We start from the raw sequence: 12,971 nt of genomic DNA, 5'->3' as shown, positions 1-12,971 counted from the left end.
CCATCTAAAATATATATTCCGTTAGAGGGAATACACTGTACATATATAGCATGGGCATCAAAATGCATTGTCAGTCATCAGCGTAATGAAAAAATGTAACCCAGTGTAATTGTATGCCGATTTCATGGCTCTTTATTTTTTCTATCAGTATCATACTGATGTTGTTTTTTTAACAGGTGAATTCATAAGGTCTGTTGATGGTTATACAAACAGAGACTCAAACATTCTCTTCAGCTAGTTAGCTCAGTCAGTCTCACTCCAAACTGCAGGGCTGTTCCCAGGTATGTGAGTGTGTTCACAGGCCACAGGCATAAACCAGGAGAACAGGAGTGAGAGAAATATGTAAATGCCAGAAATTCTCGCATTAATACTTTTAAAACTTAAATCTCATCCCCAAACTGACTCAAAGGGTTGTAAATCAAAGGGTTGCAAATATGAAATAACTATTCATTCACATTTACCAAAAGAAAAAAAGGACTGTTTATAATTCTCCCCTGCTGACAGTGTGTCGCAGGGTGTGAGTGTTTACTGTAAGAAGCCGACAGACATACGGACAGATGTATGGACAGATCTGGAGCCTGCTCCTCAGCCCATCCTCCCTCCCCCAATCTCACTAAACATATTTTGGAGCTAAAACACACCATTGGATCAAGTAACAAGGCAATCCTTGTCCAAGGCCACCAAACCTCATCCGGACAGCCAGCAGGGAAGCCACTGTTCGCGTATGCGTGTGCGAGCACATGTAGAGTTTACAGAAGTGGCCGGGCTAAGTTAAAATTATTTGCTGTTGCCTTTCAGCAGGAAGTTGTGCAGGCTACTCTCGCACATTATTTTTCTCTTTCTTTGCCTCTTGCCTGGCCCTGTCCTCTCTCTGTGGGTGCAGGTGGCATGGGGGCTGTATTCTTGTTATTTGGAGACGAAAACACACAGAAACACTCACATATGCAATATCTGTCGAGCACACCAGAAGCGATGGACACAAACCTGCCTTGACAGCACGTCGGTGTGTGTGCAGGAGCTCAGAGCAGTGGTGTGTTTGGAACTGCAGCAGAGAGGCTGAACGCAAGGATCAGATTGTTGTCCTTTTACCATCAACACTTCGCCTGCGCTTGGCAGCAAACCTCCTCTCACTCCCCCTTTTTCTCCTCACCCTCCTCAGCAAATCTTTCAACACTCGCTTTGCACTCCTCTCACTCCTTCCCACGTTCTTTCTCACATTGCTCCGGCATTAGGTCCCCTCCAGTGTGTTTGCCCCCCCCAATTCCTCTTTCTTACACTTACACACACACACACACACACACACACACACACACACACACACTCACTCAAACAGTAAACACACATATATTAACCCACCTTTGGCTATTTGAGTGCTGCTTATAGCTGGATGCAATGTCCAAATGCCAGTGTGCTCATTCCTTTAACCTTTTGGAAATCACTAAGCACGGTTGCATGCACAGTTGAGTCGAGCTACAGTCAGAGTTCGACCTGGCCATTTGATGAGACCACCGTATTTGTCCCAGTATACACGCACTGGTGCAGAATCGAGTTATTGACTAGAGTTGTAGTGGTGTGGAGTGTGCGATAAAATGTTCAAGAAATTCTGCTGCTTCGAACTTTCTCCGTGGGAGATCACGAAACACGTAAATATACCTACACTGACAGCGCAGAAGTTTTCCTTTAGCTATTTGAATGGGGGTTTTGTGTGGTGACACTGTGGTTATAAAATCAGGATTTTATTAAGGCAGAGTGGCAGCTTGGAATTGCTTTAGGAGATCACAAGATGACACATAATCTTGATGGGCGGATTTCAGCCACAATTTCTGAGGTGTTTTTCCATCTGACAAAAGCAGTCGAAAAAAGCATAAAAGAGAGCAGCTTTACTGGTAGCTCGTCTGTGTTTATTTACACTTACACATGACTGTTTTTACAAAAAATTATGGAATTTAGGATCATGTCTGGAGCACCGAGACCCATTTGAGTGATTTGATCCTACGTTGCATTATCTGGATGTGTTAGCTTGGTTTTGAGAAGCTCGATTTTTTATGATTTTGGTCGCACTACCACGTTTATATGCATTTTAAAAAGGTTTTGGTCTGACTAAAACAATATATTTGTGTTTTTCTATTGTCATGTAAACATGCTAACAATTCCATCTCACCACCTTCTGGCAATATGGAGCTGGTTTGTCCTCCAATTTTGCATCCCCTTTCTTCTGAACACCAGTACTTAAAGGCTCTCTTTATTTACTCACACACATTTTGCTTTACTTTCTTAAAAAACAATACAGCCTCTTAACATCTGATATTTTATCCTTTTAAGATATAATGCTTTTGGTCCCTGATTGCATTTGCATGCAGCTGTCTTTTAGTTTGTACTCATGTCCCTCATTTTACATTCATTTTTCATTAAACTTTTTTTGCTTCTTCGCACATTCAGCTGTTAAATGTGTATTTTTTTTCCTATATTTTTTTATTTTACTGTTTATGAGAAGGCATGAGATTTCCTTCAGTAAAGCCTGATTTATGGTCGGAAACCAGGTCGTCTGCGTGAGTGTCGCAGTTAACGCAGACATGCCCCCGCCCCCTACGCAGACACTACGCAGACACTCTGGTGCACCTCCTCAAAATTGTAACTCACCGCAGACAGTGTCGCAGATATCGTCGCAGGGGGGAGAGAAAGGAGGCCTCTGATTGGTCACTCCGCTCTACACTATGCGTATTTCCGGTTTGCTAACCGGCTAATGGTGACGCTAACCGTGCTAACCGTGACGATTCTTTCGCCTCTCTGCCAGCTCCAGTAGTAGCAATATTTCTTCTATTTCTAGATCGATCAGCTGCATCTCAATCAAAGTGCGCATTCGTCCAGTCGCCATTGTTGTTGAATGACCTCCGTAACCGTAACACCCACAATCCTAGCTTGTTCGTGATTGTCCCTCTTGCGTTGTGGCATGGGATTAACATAGCGCAGACAGCGCTTCAAAAGTAGGCATAAATCAAAAATAACTGCGTCGTGTCTGCGACAAGCTCACTGTGACACACTGCTGCGAAGTATACACGAGCCTTAAGGCATGAGTTCATGTGAAAGGTTTAGCTTTGCATGTGTAAACATAAAATGGGAACATCTAAATGCCGCCTTTGCAATCGCCAAATTCTAGCTGACGAGTCATTTTAATGAAAATATATACAATTAGCGGTTTCATTTAGCCTGGGAATTCCCATGCTGCTTTGCGCTCGATTTCATTCTCACTGCAAAGTCAGCCTGGAAACCACCGCCCTTATTTTTGCTAGAGTTTGGGAACCAATCACAGAACGGGGGGGGGGGCAGCAAGACGATGACGACGTCCATGCGCTACACCGAAGCTTGTAGAGCGTTAATCCAACATGACAGCGGACACAACGTTACCGTTCAATGCAGCCTTAGAAAGTGTTTCGGAGTAGATTGACCCTAGGGTCATTTGAACCGTGACATCCAGCCAAGTAGCCCACCCGAAGTTTTTCCGATATTGGCTGAACATCAGCTGAGTTACCGAGTTATCCCGAATAGCTTAGTACAAGCGCTAACGGACCCTAGCAGTATCTCCAAAATTACCACACTAAAATCACATGTCATGACACCAAACTTCTACAGTTGTACAAATATGGTCTGTACTCACAAAACGATGCATTTGGAAGTTTGTACATAGTCCAGGAGTTTATTATTATCATCAACACAAGCCTGATAGCTTTTCTGCTGCTAAAGCTTCGTTGACGTCACTTCTGGGAGCTGGGAGTTTCAAAGTAAGATGAGGGTTGATCTACTACTGTAGACAACAAAGCAAGGCTGCTCAATTTCTCCATTATTAAAATAAATTCACAACTCTACAACATAAAAATTCATGTAGAATATAGCATATAGGCCTACTTTGTTGTCAATTTGAGTAGCTTAGAGCGCAAGTTTACTTTTATTTTCCATTTTTTTCTTCTTCCTCGTCGAATTTCTGTCGTCATCTGGTAAAGAGTGATACAATTGGCTATGAATCGCGCGCAAAGCAGCATGGGAAGAACCTGACGTCATTTGATAGACATTCGTAGCGCCCAATAAACAGCTCTAGGCATTCGTAAACCACGCCTCAAATACGAGAAAATGCACACCTAGTTCCCAGACCACCATCTCATCGAGATTGTGGACGCGTCAGCCAGGCTAGGTTTCATTGGCTTTCATTGATGATTTTGTGCCTCTAACAGTCTTATAAGATTGAGAGTGATACCTTTGTTTAAAAAGAAAAATCACTGAAAAGCAAAGTTTGTAAAATATTAGAAGACAAACTCATTTTACGATGAACAGTTGGTCACACTTACACCATGGCAAACGAACGTGGCACATGACATTGAACTACTGTTGAAATACAGTCAAGTTAGCTTCATCCAGCTGTTTAGATACAGGTGGATGACAATTTTTAGAGCAAATATGAAAAAAAATACAGTGGTTAGTTTAAATATTTACAATCAGGCAATGATGTTACGAATCATAAAAAGGCTTGACAGTTATGCAAATACACCCCTACCCATTTTTTAGTGTGTAACACACATTTTCACACAAACGCACACATGCAGGCACAAGTGTCACTTTTGTATTTTGCTTGTTTGATGAATAAAACAAGCAGAGCGCATTACTCATATCAGTAGCACGTTTATTCAAATGAACTTTTCTGCCATTTAACACAAAAAAAATCCACAATTTTTGTTCTTTAATCGACTATTTTTAAAACTTTTTCTGCGTTTTCCTGCATATTTACTGAATGCCAAACAGATTCAAGGGTGTTTGTCACCGCTTTAAGACAAGAACAATAAATTAAGTTGTTTTGATGTTTAGGCATGCGAAGGAGAAAAGCAACAGATCTTTTCCCCTTTTTGTAAATGTTTTGTTCATGTTCCGCAAATTCTGAGTGAAGCTCCATAAAACCTTTTGAATAGTTTTGCACTGCATCTACTGTCATTTGTTTTACAATAACATCAAAGTGTTTAATGTTTAATTACAGTGTGTTAATTTAATTTCTTTTAATTTTAATTAAAAAAATTAAAAATTGGACGATCAATTTTAATCCTATTTTGAGGAACAACAGATGAGAAAAATACAGTATTCCTAAACCTTATGCACTAACAATGCTGATATAACTGAACCATGTCAAAGCAATATTGTTGCAGGTAAATATGCCCTGATTCAAGTCTGCGAGGCAGATTATTCTCCTCCTCAGGTGCAGATCGCCACGTTAAATGAATGAGGCCTGCCATTAATCCAGCAACTCACTGCACTCATGGTGTCGGTGAGTCTATGTGGGAAGCTGTTTGACATAAAATGCTGTTTTATGCTGCTGAATTACTGCTATCGACCGTCACTGGTTAATCAGCCGCAAATAATTTCCATGCGAGGGATTTAACTGTAATTTACAAGATATTATGTAAATCCAACATGAATTTACATCAACTCGTTATGGTGAACCTTGGAGGTCTGGTTTGTGAGTGTTTTCTTTCTGCAGACGGCAAAAACCTGTCCACTTATTACAGAGGTGGGGACATTATTTCTGCTGAAAAACAACTGAACCACATGAAAAGTAAGAGAGTAACAACTCCGAGACAAAATGAAGGACAAGAGATTAATGTTGCACATGAATAATAACCTAAAAACTATACTTTGTGTCCTGTCAGAGCTGCATGAATGTTTGCACTTCTTACTTGCCTGGCTCTGTCATAGATTATACAGTTTATTATCAATATTATCAATTACTATGTTTGCATTGCACACAATTTCCAGGAGAAAAAACACCTTTGAAAAAAGAAACACAGTTGCTGATCATAATCCTTGTTACTGTAGAATCATGTTGTATCAATGTTCCTTCTGGCAAATGCTCTGAGCTTAAAACCTTTACTGCGTCCATCCATTATAAATTAAAAAAAAAATTCTCCATTATCTTAAAAAAGATATATTAAACCTGGATCCCATTCCAAGTGCAATAGCTCTGGCGACTGGAGCAGGTTGTGTGTCTCCCTGGAAAAGTATGTGCGTCAGTGAGAGATTGTGGGCCTTCCCTCAAATAGATTTGGGAGCACATGTTTCTGCTTTAAAATCCATCTCTCTCCACTCCCCTCGAGTTTGACACAGATACTCGGTGCGCTGATGAGAAGATGATTATGCTTTGCAAGACAGAGTAGCCTTGTTCTTTGTGTGATACTGTGAAGCTCGTCGTAACTTTCAGCATTGTCGTACTGGCCTTACTTGAAACAAACGCGAGAGCATTTGTGAGTTTTTACCGTCATGTAACAGAGACGGACCGACAAACTCTGAGGTGAAGCATCAAAAATCAAAGTGCTTTTAAGTATTGCTGCTTCTTTTAGACATTCTATTTATGGCTGTTGTTATCTTGTAGACAGCAAGAGCGTCACAAATACATGTGACCCAAAAAACCACTACTTCCCAAGATCCCCAGCCAACTGAGACCCCGGCTACAAGACAACAACTTCTGTTGGAAAACACCAGGCCAAAACTCCTGTCAAATCTTTGAATATTAAGTCTCCAAGCATGTTGACTGTAGAAACACAAGCTTCTACAGAAGCAGTGCATAAATGAAACTTGAAATCCCATTCATGAAAGAGAAAAATACAGAAATAAAGCCATGAAGCTGAGTCAATGCTATTTCCCAGCTTCCAGATCAGCAGAGTGCCTGTCTTGCCTCTGGCTTGGCAGGCTGCACCAGCCTGCTTCATAAATACTGCACGACCAACGGTGGATGAAAACCCCCGCTTCTCTCAGGTACAACTGCACTCTGGAGAGCTTCATTATCTACAGTATGGACAAACTATCCTGACAAACTGTATGTGTTTGTTTCAGAGAGAAACTGTGAGACGAAGGAGGAGAACAGAAGATTAGAAAAAAAAATCGGAATCAAGTGTTTTTTAAACATGTTGGAGCAGAGTGTTCTGTAACTACTCTATACTTTAAAATCTGTGCAGGTGTGTTTGTTGATAAAGTCAGAATATGATGCTAGTTTGTCAAAAAGCAGTGACTCTGACACCCCTCAGGAGAGGTAAAATCAGTTCCTAACTTAATGTTTTATTTTATCATAATATTATGAATTAGGGCTGAGTCTCACTTTCTGTTCCTGGAGGTCTTTGTCCCACCAGCAAGAATCAAACGGACTCGGTAGCATTCAGTCACCTCATTAAGCCTTTTTACAATTACATTTAGGATCATTTAAGTTATAAGAGTTATAAGTTTCAAACATGACTTGATCCTTATCATTTTGAAGCACTGTCCTTGAAAGGCAGGTGTAGTGCTACATAACCTTTCTTTACACTTAATTAAAGTGAAAAGTTAGATCTTAACCAAACTGAGCAAACTTAAACACAATGCATAGCTAGTACACTTAACACTTCGTCCAAATGAAATTATGGAATGTTGATCGAGTGCACTTAACTGATTGCACTTGATTTAAGACAGAATGGGGTTACAGAAAAACTCCTTTTTTTTTTTGATTGCACAAGCATCCATCACTGTCAACAGGGCCTTTATCTGAAGGGAGTGCTGCTCATGTGTGGCAAAAATCAGAATCATGATTATTTTGGTTAACCTGGCAATTGTTTAACACAATGTATGGTACCACTCAGGAAAGAGGTGAGTTGGATTTAATAAAACTAGAAAAGATGAGAGCATCATTGTGTAATGGAATATGGCACAATGATCATCCAGCTTTCCATTTTCTTTACCCGCTTTGTCCAATTCAGGGTCACGGACGGGCCGCGGCCTACCCCAGCATCACTGGGTGAGAGGCAGGGCACAATAATCAATAAACATCAATAACACTGTTTTCATAACAGTTCAAAGCCAAAGTTGTAAATAAAATCTGAACAGTTGCCCAGAAATCTGTTGGTTACTCTATCAAGCCAATATCCACATTATATTAGATAAAAGTAACTACATACCAAGTCCACAGTAGAAAAACAATTATTCATGTGTGATGTATGACGTATGGCTTTGAAAAACTTTTTAGCTTCTATAAGGACTTACTGACTGTGATGACTTTGCAGACTGCACATTTATTTCTTTAAACGCTCTCTCAGATCAGACTCAACACTTCTTAAAGCTGTCTGTTAAAATCAGAACCAACAGAATAAGCAGATTTTGTGTTTTTTGTTATTTTATATATTGCACTGTGCACAATGACAATGCCGAAATGAATTATCAATCTAGGTATTTGAGCTGTTCAGAAAACTTCTTTAATTAAAGTGTATCTCACTTATATAAGCATCAATCTCTCGGTTCTGCTAACTGATCATACAGATTACTCAGTGAGGGCAGAGTACAGGAGGACAAGCTGTCCTCTGCATCTGGTCAGCTGAGAGGCTTTTTCTTTAAGTTTCGGAGTTCAATTTGTCATCATTCCTGTTCCAGGCATGATGAGGCAGAATGGGTAATGGAGCTGTTCTAATAGTACAGATAGTGCACTAAGTCAGCGTTCCCTAGATACCAATTAGCAATGAACAACCAAGCATCAAGAGTCAGACAGCTGATGGGCGAACAGCTCAAGTTTCCAAATGAGAGAGTGAAACTTGGGTCTTTAAAGGTGAGTGTGCTCTATCATAGCAGGGCATTTGTTGGCTCACCGTGACTTCTTAAATCTCTCAAAGTTAGAGGAAGTCTAACTCTGCAGAAATAGGGTATGGAAGAGAAATTTTAAATGACAATGTGATCTAAAACCTTTGGGGCTTTTTTAGTGACTCGCTGGTTAGTTTACATCAGAACAACTTAAAGTAAGTTTTCATGCGGAGTTCTCTGTGTGCCACAAGTCCCACCGCAGATCAATGGAACCCTATCACCACAAATTACCGTCGCCAATGGTGATCTTACAGAGTACTGAAGTGTAAGGGAAATTAAGCATTCACCATGTGAACTACACCACAAATCAAGCTGTTAGATTCCTGCTATTTGTGTTTACTTTCCCTCTTCAGCCTGAAAAGCTAGAGTCAGGCTGAGGTTGCATGTTAAGCAAAACCATCCATTGCGCAAGATCCAGTGGAGACTCGATATATGAGCATGAAACCCCACTTCTTTTTCCCTTTTGGGGATAACTTGAAAACAAAGGAAGGCAAAGACTACAGGAGATGAGCATTCACAGCAGCCAGGTGGCGTTCATAAGTAGGAAAGGAAGATTGGTGAACGCGTCACTTTCATAAGCAGGAAGGAAACATTCGTCGCTAAACAAAAACACATCCAAACACGATTACGCTATGTTTTTCTCAACTGTAAAAAATTTCCCTGCAGTCCTTGTTATCAAAGTCATTCATTTTGACCGGTTTTAATCAAACACATTTATTTCCCGGGATTAAAACAAGACTGGACTGTCCTTGACAGGACTTGATGTGGGACCAGGACTGCAGGGCATGTCTTTCCAAAACTGCTCTGATTTTGGTCACATATTCTTAGTACTTAACTTTCTGTCAAATACAGTAATACAAGTATACTGTGGAAAAACCATTGTTTCAGAGTAGTTGGCCTAAGTCTTGGTAGGGGCTTTGACACGGATAATGAGGTCATAGAACACAATCTTGAAGTGTCCATGAGATGCCAACGAAAGATAATTTTCCTCCAAAATTGCACTAATCGTGAAAGTATCTTCAGGAATTCAAGTCTGCAAACAGACTTCCATTTCTAAGTCAATCGCTGAGCATCTATAAAGTTATTGAATTATTCAAAGTTTTTAAGCCACGTCTTGTAAATACCTCCCTGTATCAGCACCATTCTCTTCACCTATGAGAATTTCCTTCAAAATCAGTCGATCAATGCGTCACACGAAAGCTATAATTTATTTTGATAAGCAGTTCAGGGGAAACAAAAGATTCATTTTTTAAATTTTTCATTGCAAGAATAACAACATGCAACACGACAGGCTTCATAACATGTAAAGTCTGGCACCACAGCACTGGCCAGCAACCAGGATAAGCAAAGGCTTTCAAAATATTTAGATGAGTCTTCACACCTATGCATGCGCACACACACACTCGCAGGCACTCAGAAACTTGGCATGAGAGAATGCACCATCCATTTGCTTATCAGCCGCACAAACAGCGCACAGCGCACCGATGAGAGCAAAAAATTAACAGCCAATGTGAATGTAAACACTAGTGTTTGAGAGAATGGGGGAAATGAAGAGTTAAAACAACAAAGCAAGCTTTAATTAAAATAAATAAATAAATTGTAATAATAGGTATTAATACTCTACTCTAGAAACCAGTCGGAGGTTTTTTTAGGCCTACAGATGAAGGCCTGCAGAGCACACAGACATCATCACCATGATGCCAGTGCCTTGCTTTTACAATCTGTTATTCCTGTTGTCCCGATTAAATGGAGCAAACGAGCGTAAAGCGTAAAGCTTAAAACGGAGCGTAAAGCTGCCACACATGCCATCAGTGAAGGAGAGAAGAGCGCAAATCATCACAGGCCTACAGCTGAAAGGTCATAAGCAGGACTAAAACGATACGAACTGGTCCAGATGTCCAAAGTTGGACGTGTCTTACCTGGTCCCGCGGAATGCAAGGCAGCGAAGTCCTGCGGTGGGACTTGCTGTTGCTCTGAGAGTGAGCCATCATTTCCGAGGCCGCTATGGAGCTGGACCTCCGTCTCCTCTTGAAGACAGGGATGTCCTCCTCCTTCGCCCCGGTCACAGAGCCACAGCACCCCGTCCCGCTGGTCCCTGAGGCCGGCAAGAGCCGGTCAGCATACCTTGCAAGCAAAACCCCCAGCAGCCCCAGCAGGTAGGCCAGGTAGGGTCTCCAACTGGCCCGGACTCTGCTCAGAGAGACAAGGGAGACGGCCCTGATGACGCTAATGAAGACGAGGATGGACACTCCCTGTCCCAGCCGGACGACCAGCAGAGCCCCGCTGCCTAGGCAGCCGAGGACTACCAGGGTTGCGGTTAAGGACAGCAGCTGCTCCTCGGCGCCGCGCAGGAGGGACTGTGCCGCAGCTTCGCCCAAGTGGCACACCGCTAATAAAAACAACGCGCTCCGGATCAGAACCCCACAGCGAATCAAAAAGAGCCAGACCCAGAAGAAGGCACATACGAGTGTAAAAGCAGGGGAGACGCAGTAACACGCAGTCAAAAGCAGCTCCACAGCGCAGCCCGCTGCTAAATGAAGACGAGAGCCGGAGCCGCTGCTATTTCCGCTGCTGCTGCTGCTGCTGCTGCTGCCTGCATCCCAGTTGACCAATCTGAGCAGCAGAGCGAGAATAACGGAGATGGAGCCAACGCAGACAGCAGACGACACTCTTCGGCAAGTCCATGTCACGGCGAGTCTCAGCCACGACTGGCTCCCCTCGTCCTGATACAACGGGGTGGCACATGTCCTCACGTAGCCGTTGCGCTCCAACGCTGCCCGAGGATATTTTTCATGAGCCCCGCCTGATGAGCCCCTGTCGCTGTCTGCCTCCAAGGCCATCGTTGTCACTCAAGCGGCTTGCAGCGCTGACCGTCCGGAGAAATGATAGATTTAATTTCGCGGTAAATGCTTCAGTCTACATCTCCCGATAATCTCCATGATAACGCATGTGATCAAGTTCACTCACTGGTCAGACTAAAGTTTGCACATCATTTGTTTGAAAGACTGCTAAAGTTTGGGCTGCGCAACTTTTCTGCTCAAGTTGCTTGGGTCAGAACTTCCCACTTCTACTATTGAGTTGCCGCTGGTTGTCAACCAGTGAACCAACAAAGCAACCCCTGGCGTTTCACACATTTAGGCCACGGCCTCTGCTCCTCAACACGGACTCCCTCTCAGCCTCTCTTTCCTTCTCTCCCCTCCCACTAGACATTATCCCTTTTTTGTGCCGCTCCGGTGATTACTCCATCACGTTTCAGCTCTGCTCAGTCTGCAGGCTGCAGTCCGCCGTGGATGTGACTCAGTCTGCGGTGGATGCATGCCATGTTTACATGAAGATTTCCTGGCTTGTTCTGGAAGATGGAGCAGCTCATTATGAGAATTGACTATAGTAATCCTGTAATACATTTTAGGAGGACACCACACTGTAATGACAGGCCAACAAAAATGGATATCATACTAGTGCCACGTGGCTTTAAACAATATGATTTATCAATGGAAGGTCACCCAAAAGGCACATATCAAAAACACCTCCCAATGCAGAAACCAGTGGGATTCGTTTAGTCAGTGAGTGAATAGCACCGCACACCTTTGACAGTAACCAGTCCATCACAGGATTGATTTAGTATTTGGATGATTTACTTCGCTTTTTTTTTTGGCCTGAGAACATGCAGATGTCCTTTTCAACAATGGTGGAAACTAAGTTCAATTACTAAACCATCCAATGCAGCCTACTTCAAACTTCACTGCATATTTTCCACTTTTAAGATGAAGATTGTGCCCACTTGATTAATAAAGCAACCTTTTAAAAAGAAAAAAAACACAGCTTATAGCTAAACAAGTGGTTTCCAATCTTTTTAACAGGGGGTTTATTTTGCAGCTAGCAGTATTGAGCTGTTAGCAGCAGAAGTAAAGAGGGATTTCCCCTAGACAATCATAATTTTTCAATAACCTTTCAAAAGATTCAGTATCTCAGCAGAATAAATTGATTAATAAATGCATTTAATACTGTGTTATGTCCTCTTTCTTCTCATCTTAATAATCTCTTGACCCCTCATCTCACGATTCTACAGAAGCTAAGAGAGGCCACGCTTGCTGAACAATTTTAATGTTATCTCGAGATCACAAATTAAAAGTCTCATTATCGCAAGATAAGGACGTTGTTTTTTGCTTTGACAGCGGGTTAATTATGACACTATCTCAGATAACACGGACTATTTTCTCACGGTGAGGGAGAAATATATTTTGTCAGTTCAGCCTAGTAAATTTTCCTGTCACCGCAAACAGTGGGGCCGCTTCAAGGGCAGCCACTGTCTGGAGCAGAGTTGGTTAAACCTATCTGTG

General features: G+C 42.1%; 1 protein-coding gene across 4 annotated transcripts in view; it reads right to left on the bottom strand.

The window, feature by feature from the left end:
- Positions 1-11,817, bottom strand: part of LOC142388376 (cGMP-inhibited 3',5'-cyclic phosphodiesterase 3A-like) — a 68,775-nt gene extending 56,958 nt beyond the window's left edge. For 2 of the 4 annotated variants that reach the window (XM_075473542.1, XM_075473543.1), the window contains exon 1: positions 10,551-11,811. In XM_075473542.1, coding sequence (XP_075329657.1) covers positions 10,551-11,471 — 921 coding nt within the window. In that variant the 5' untranslated portion in view covers positions 11,472-11,811. Of the gene's footprint in view, positions 1-10,550 lie in introns of all 4 variants that reach the window. The other 2 variants (XM_075473545.1, XM_075473544.1) reach the window with 2 other exon arrangements.
- Between the last annotated feature and the right edge of the window lie 1,154 nt (positions 11,818-12,971).

Source organism: Odontesthes bonariensis, chromosome 9 (assembly GCF_027942865.1).
Source record: "Odontesthes bonariensis isolate fOdoBon6 chromosome 9, fOdoBon6.hap1, whole genome shotgun sequence".
Taxonomy (NCBI): Eukaryota; Metazoa; Chordata; class Actinopteri; order Atheriniformes; family Atherinopsidae; genus Odontesthes; species Odontesthes bonariensis.
This window is presented reverse-complemented; position numbering and strand designations above follow the sequence as displayed.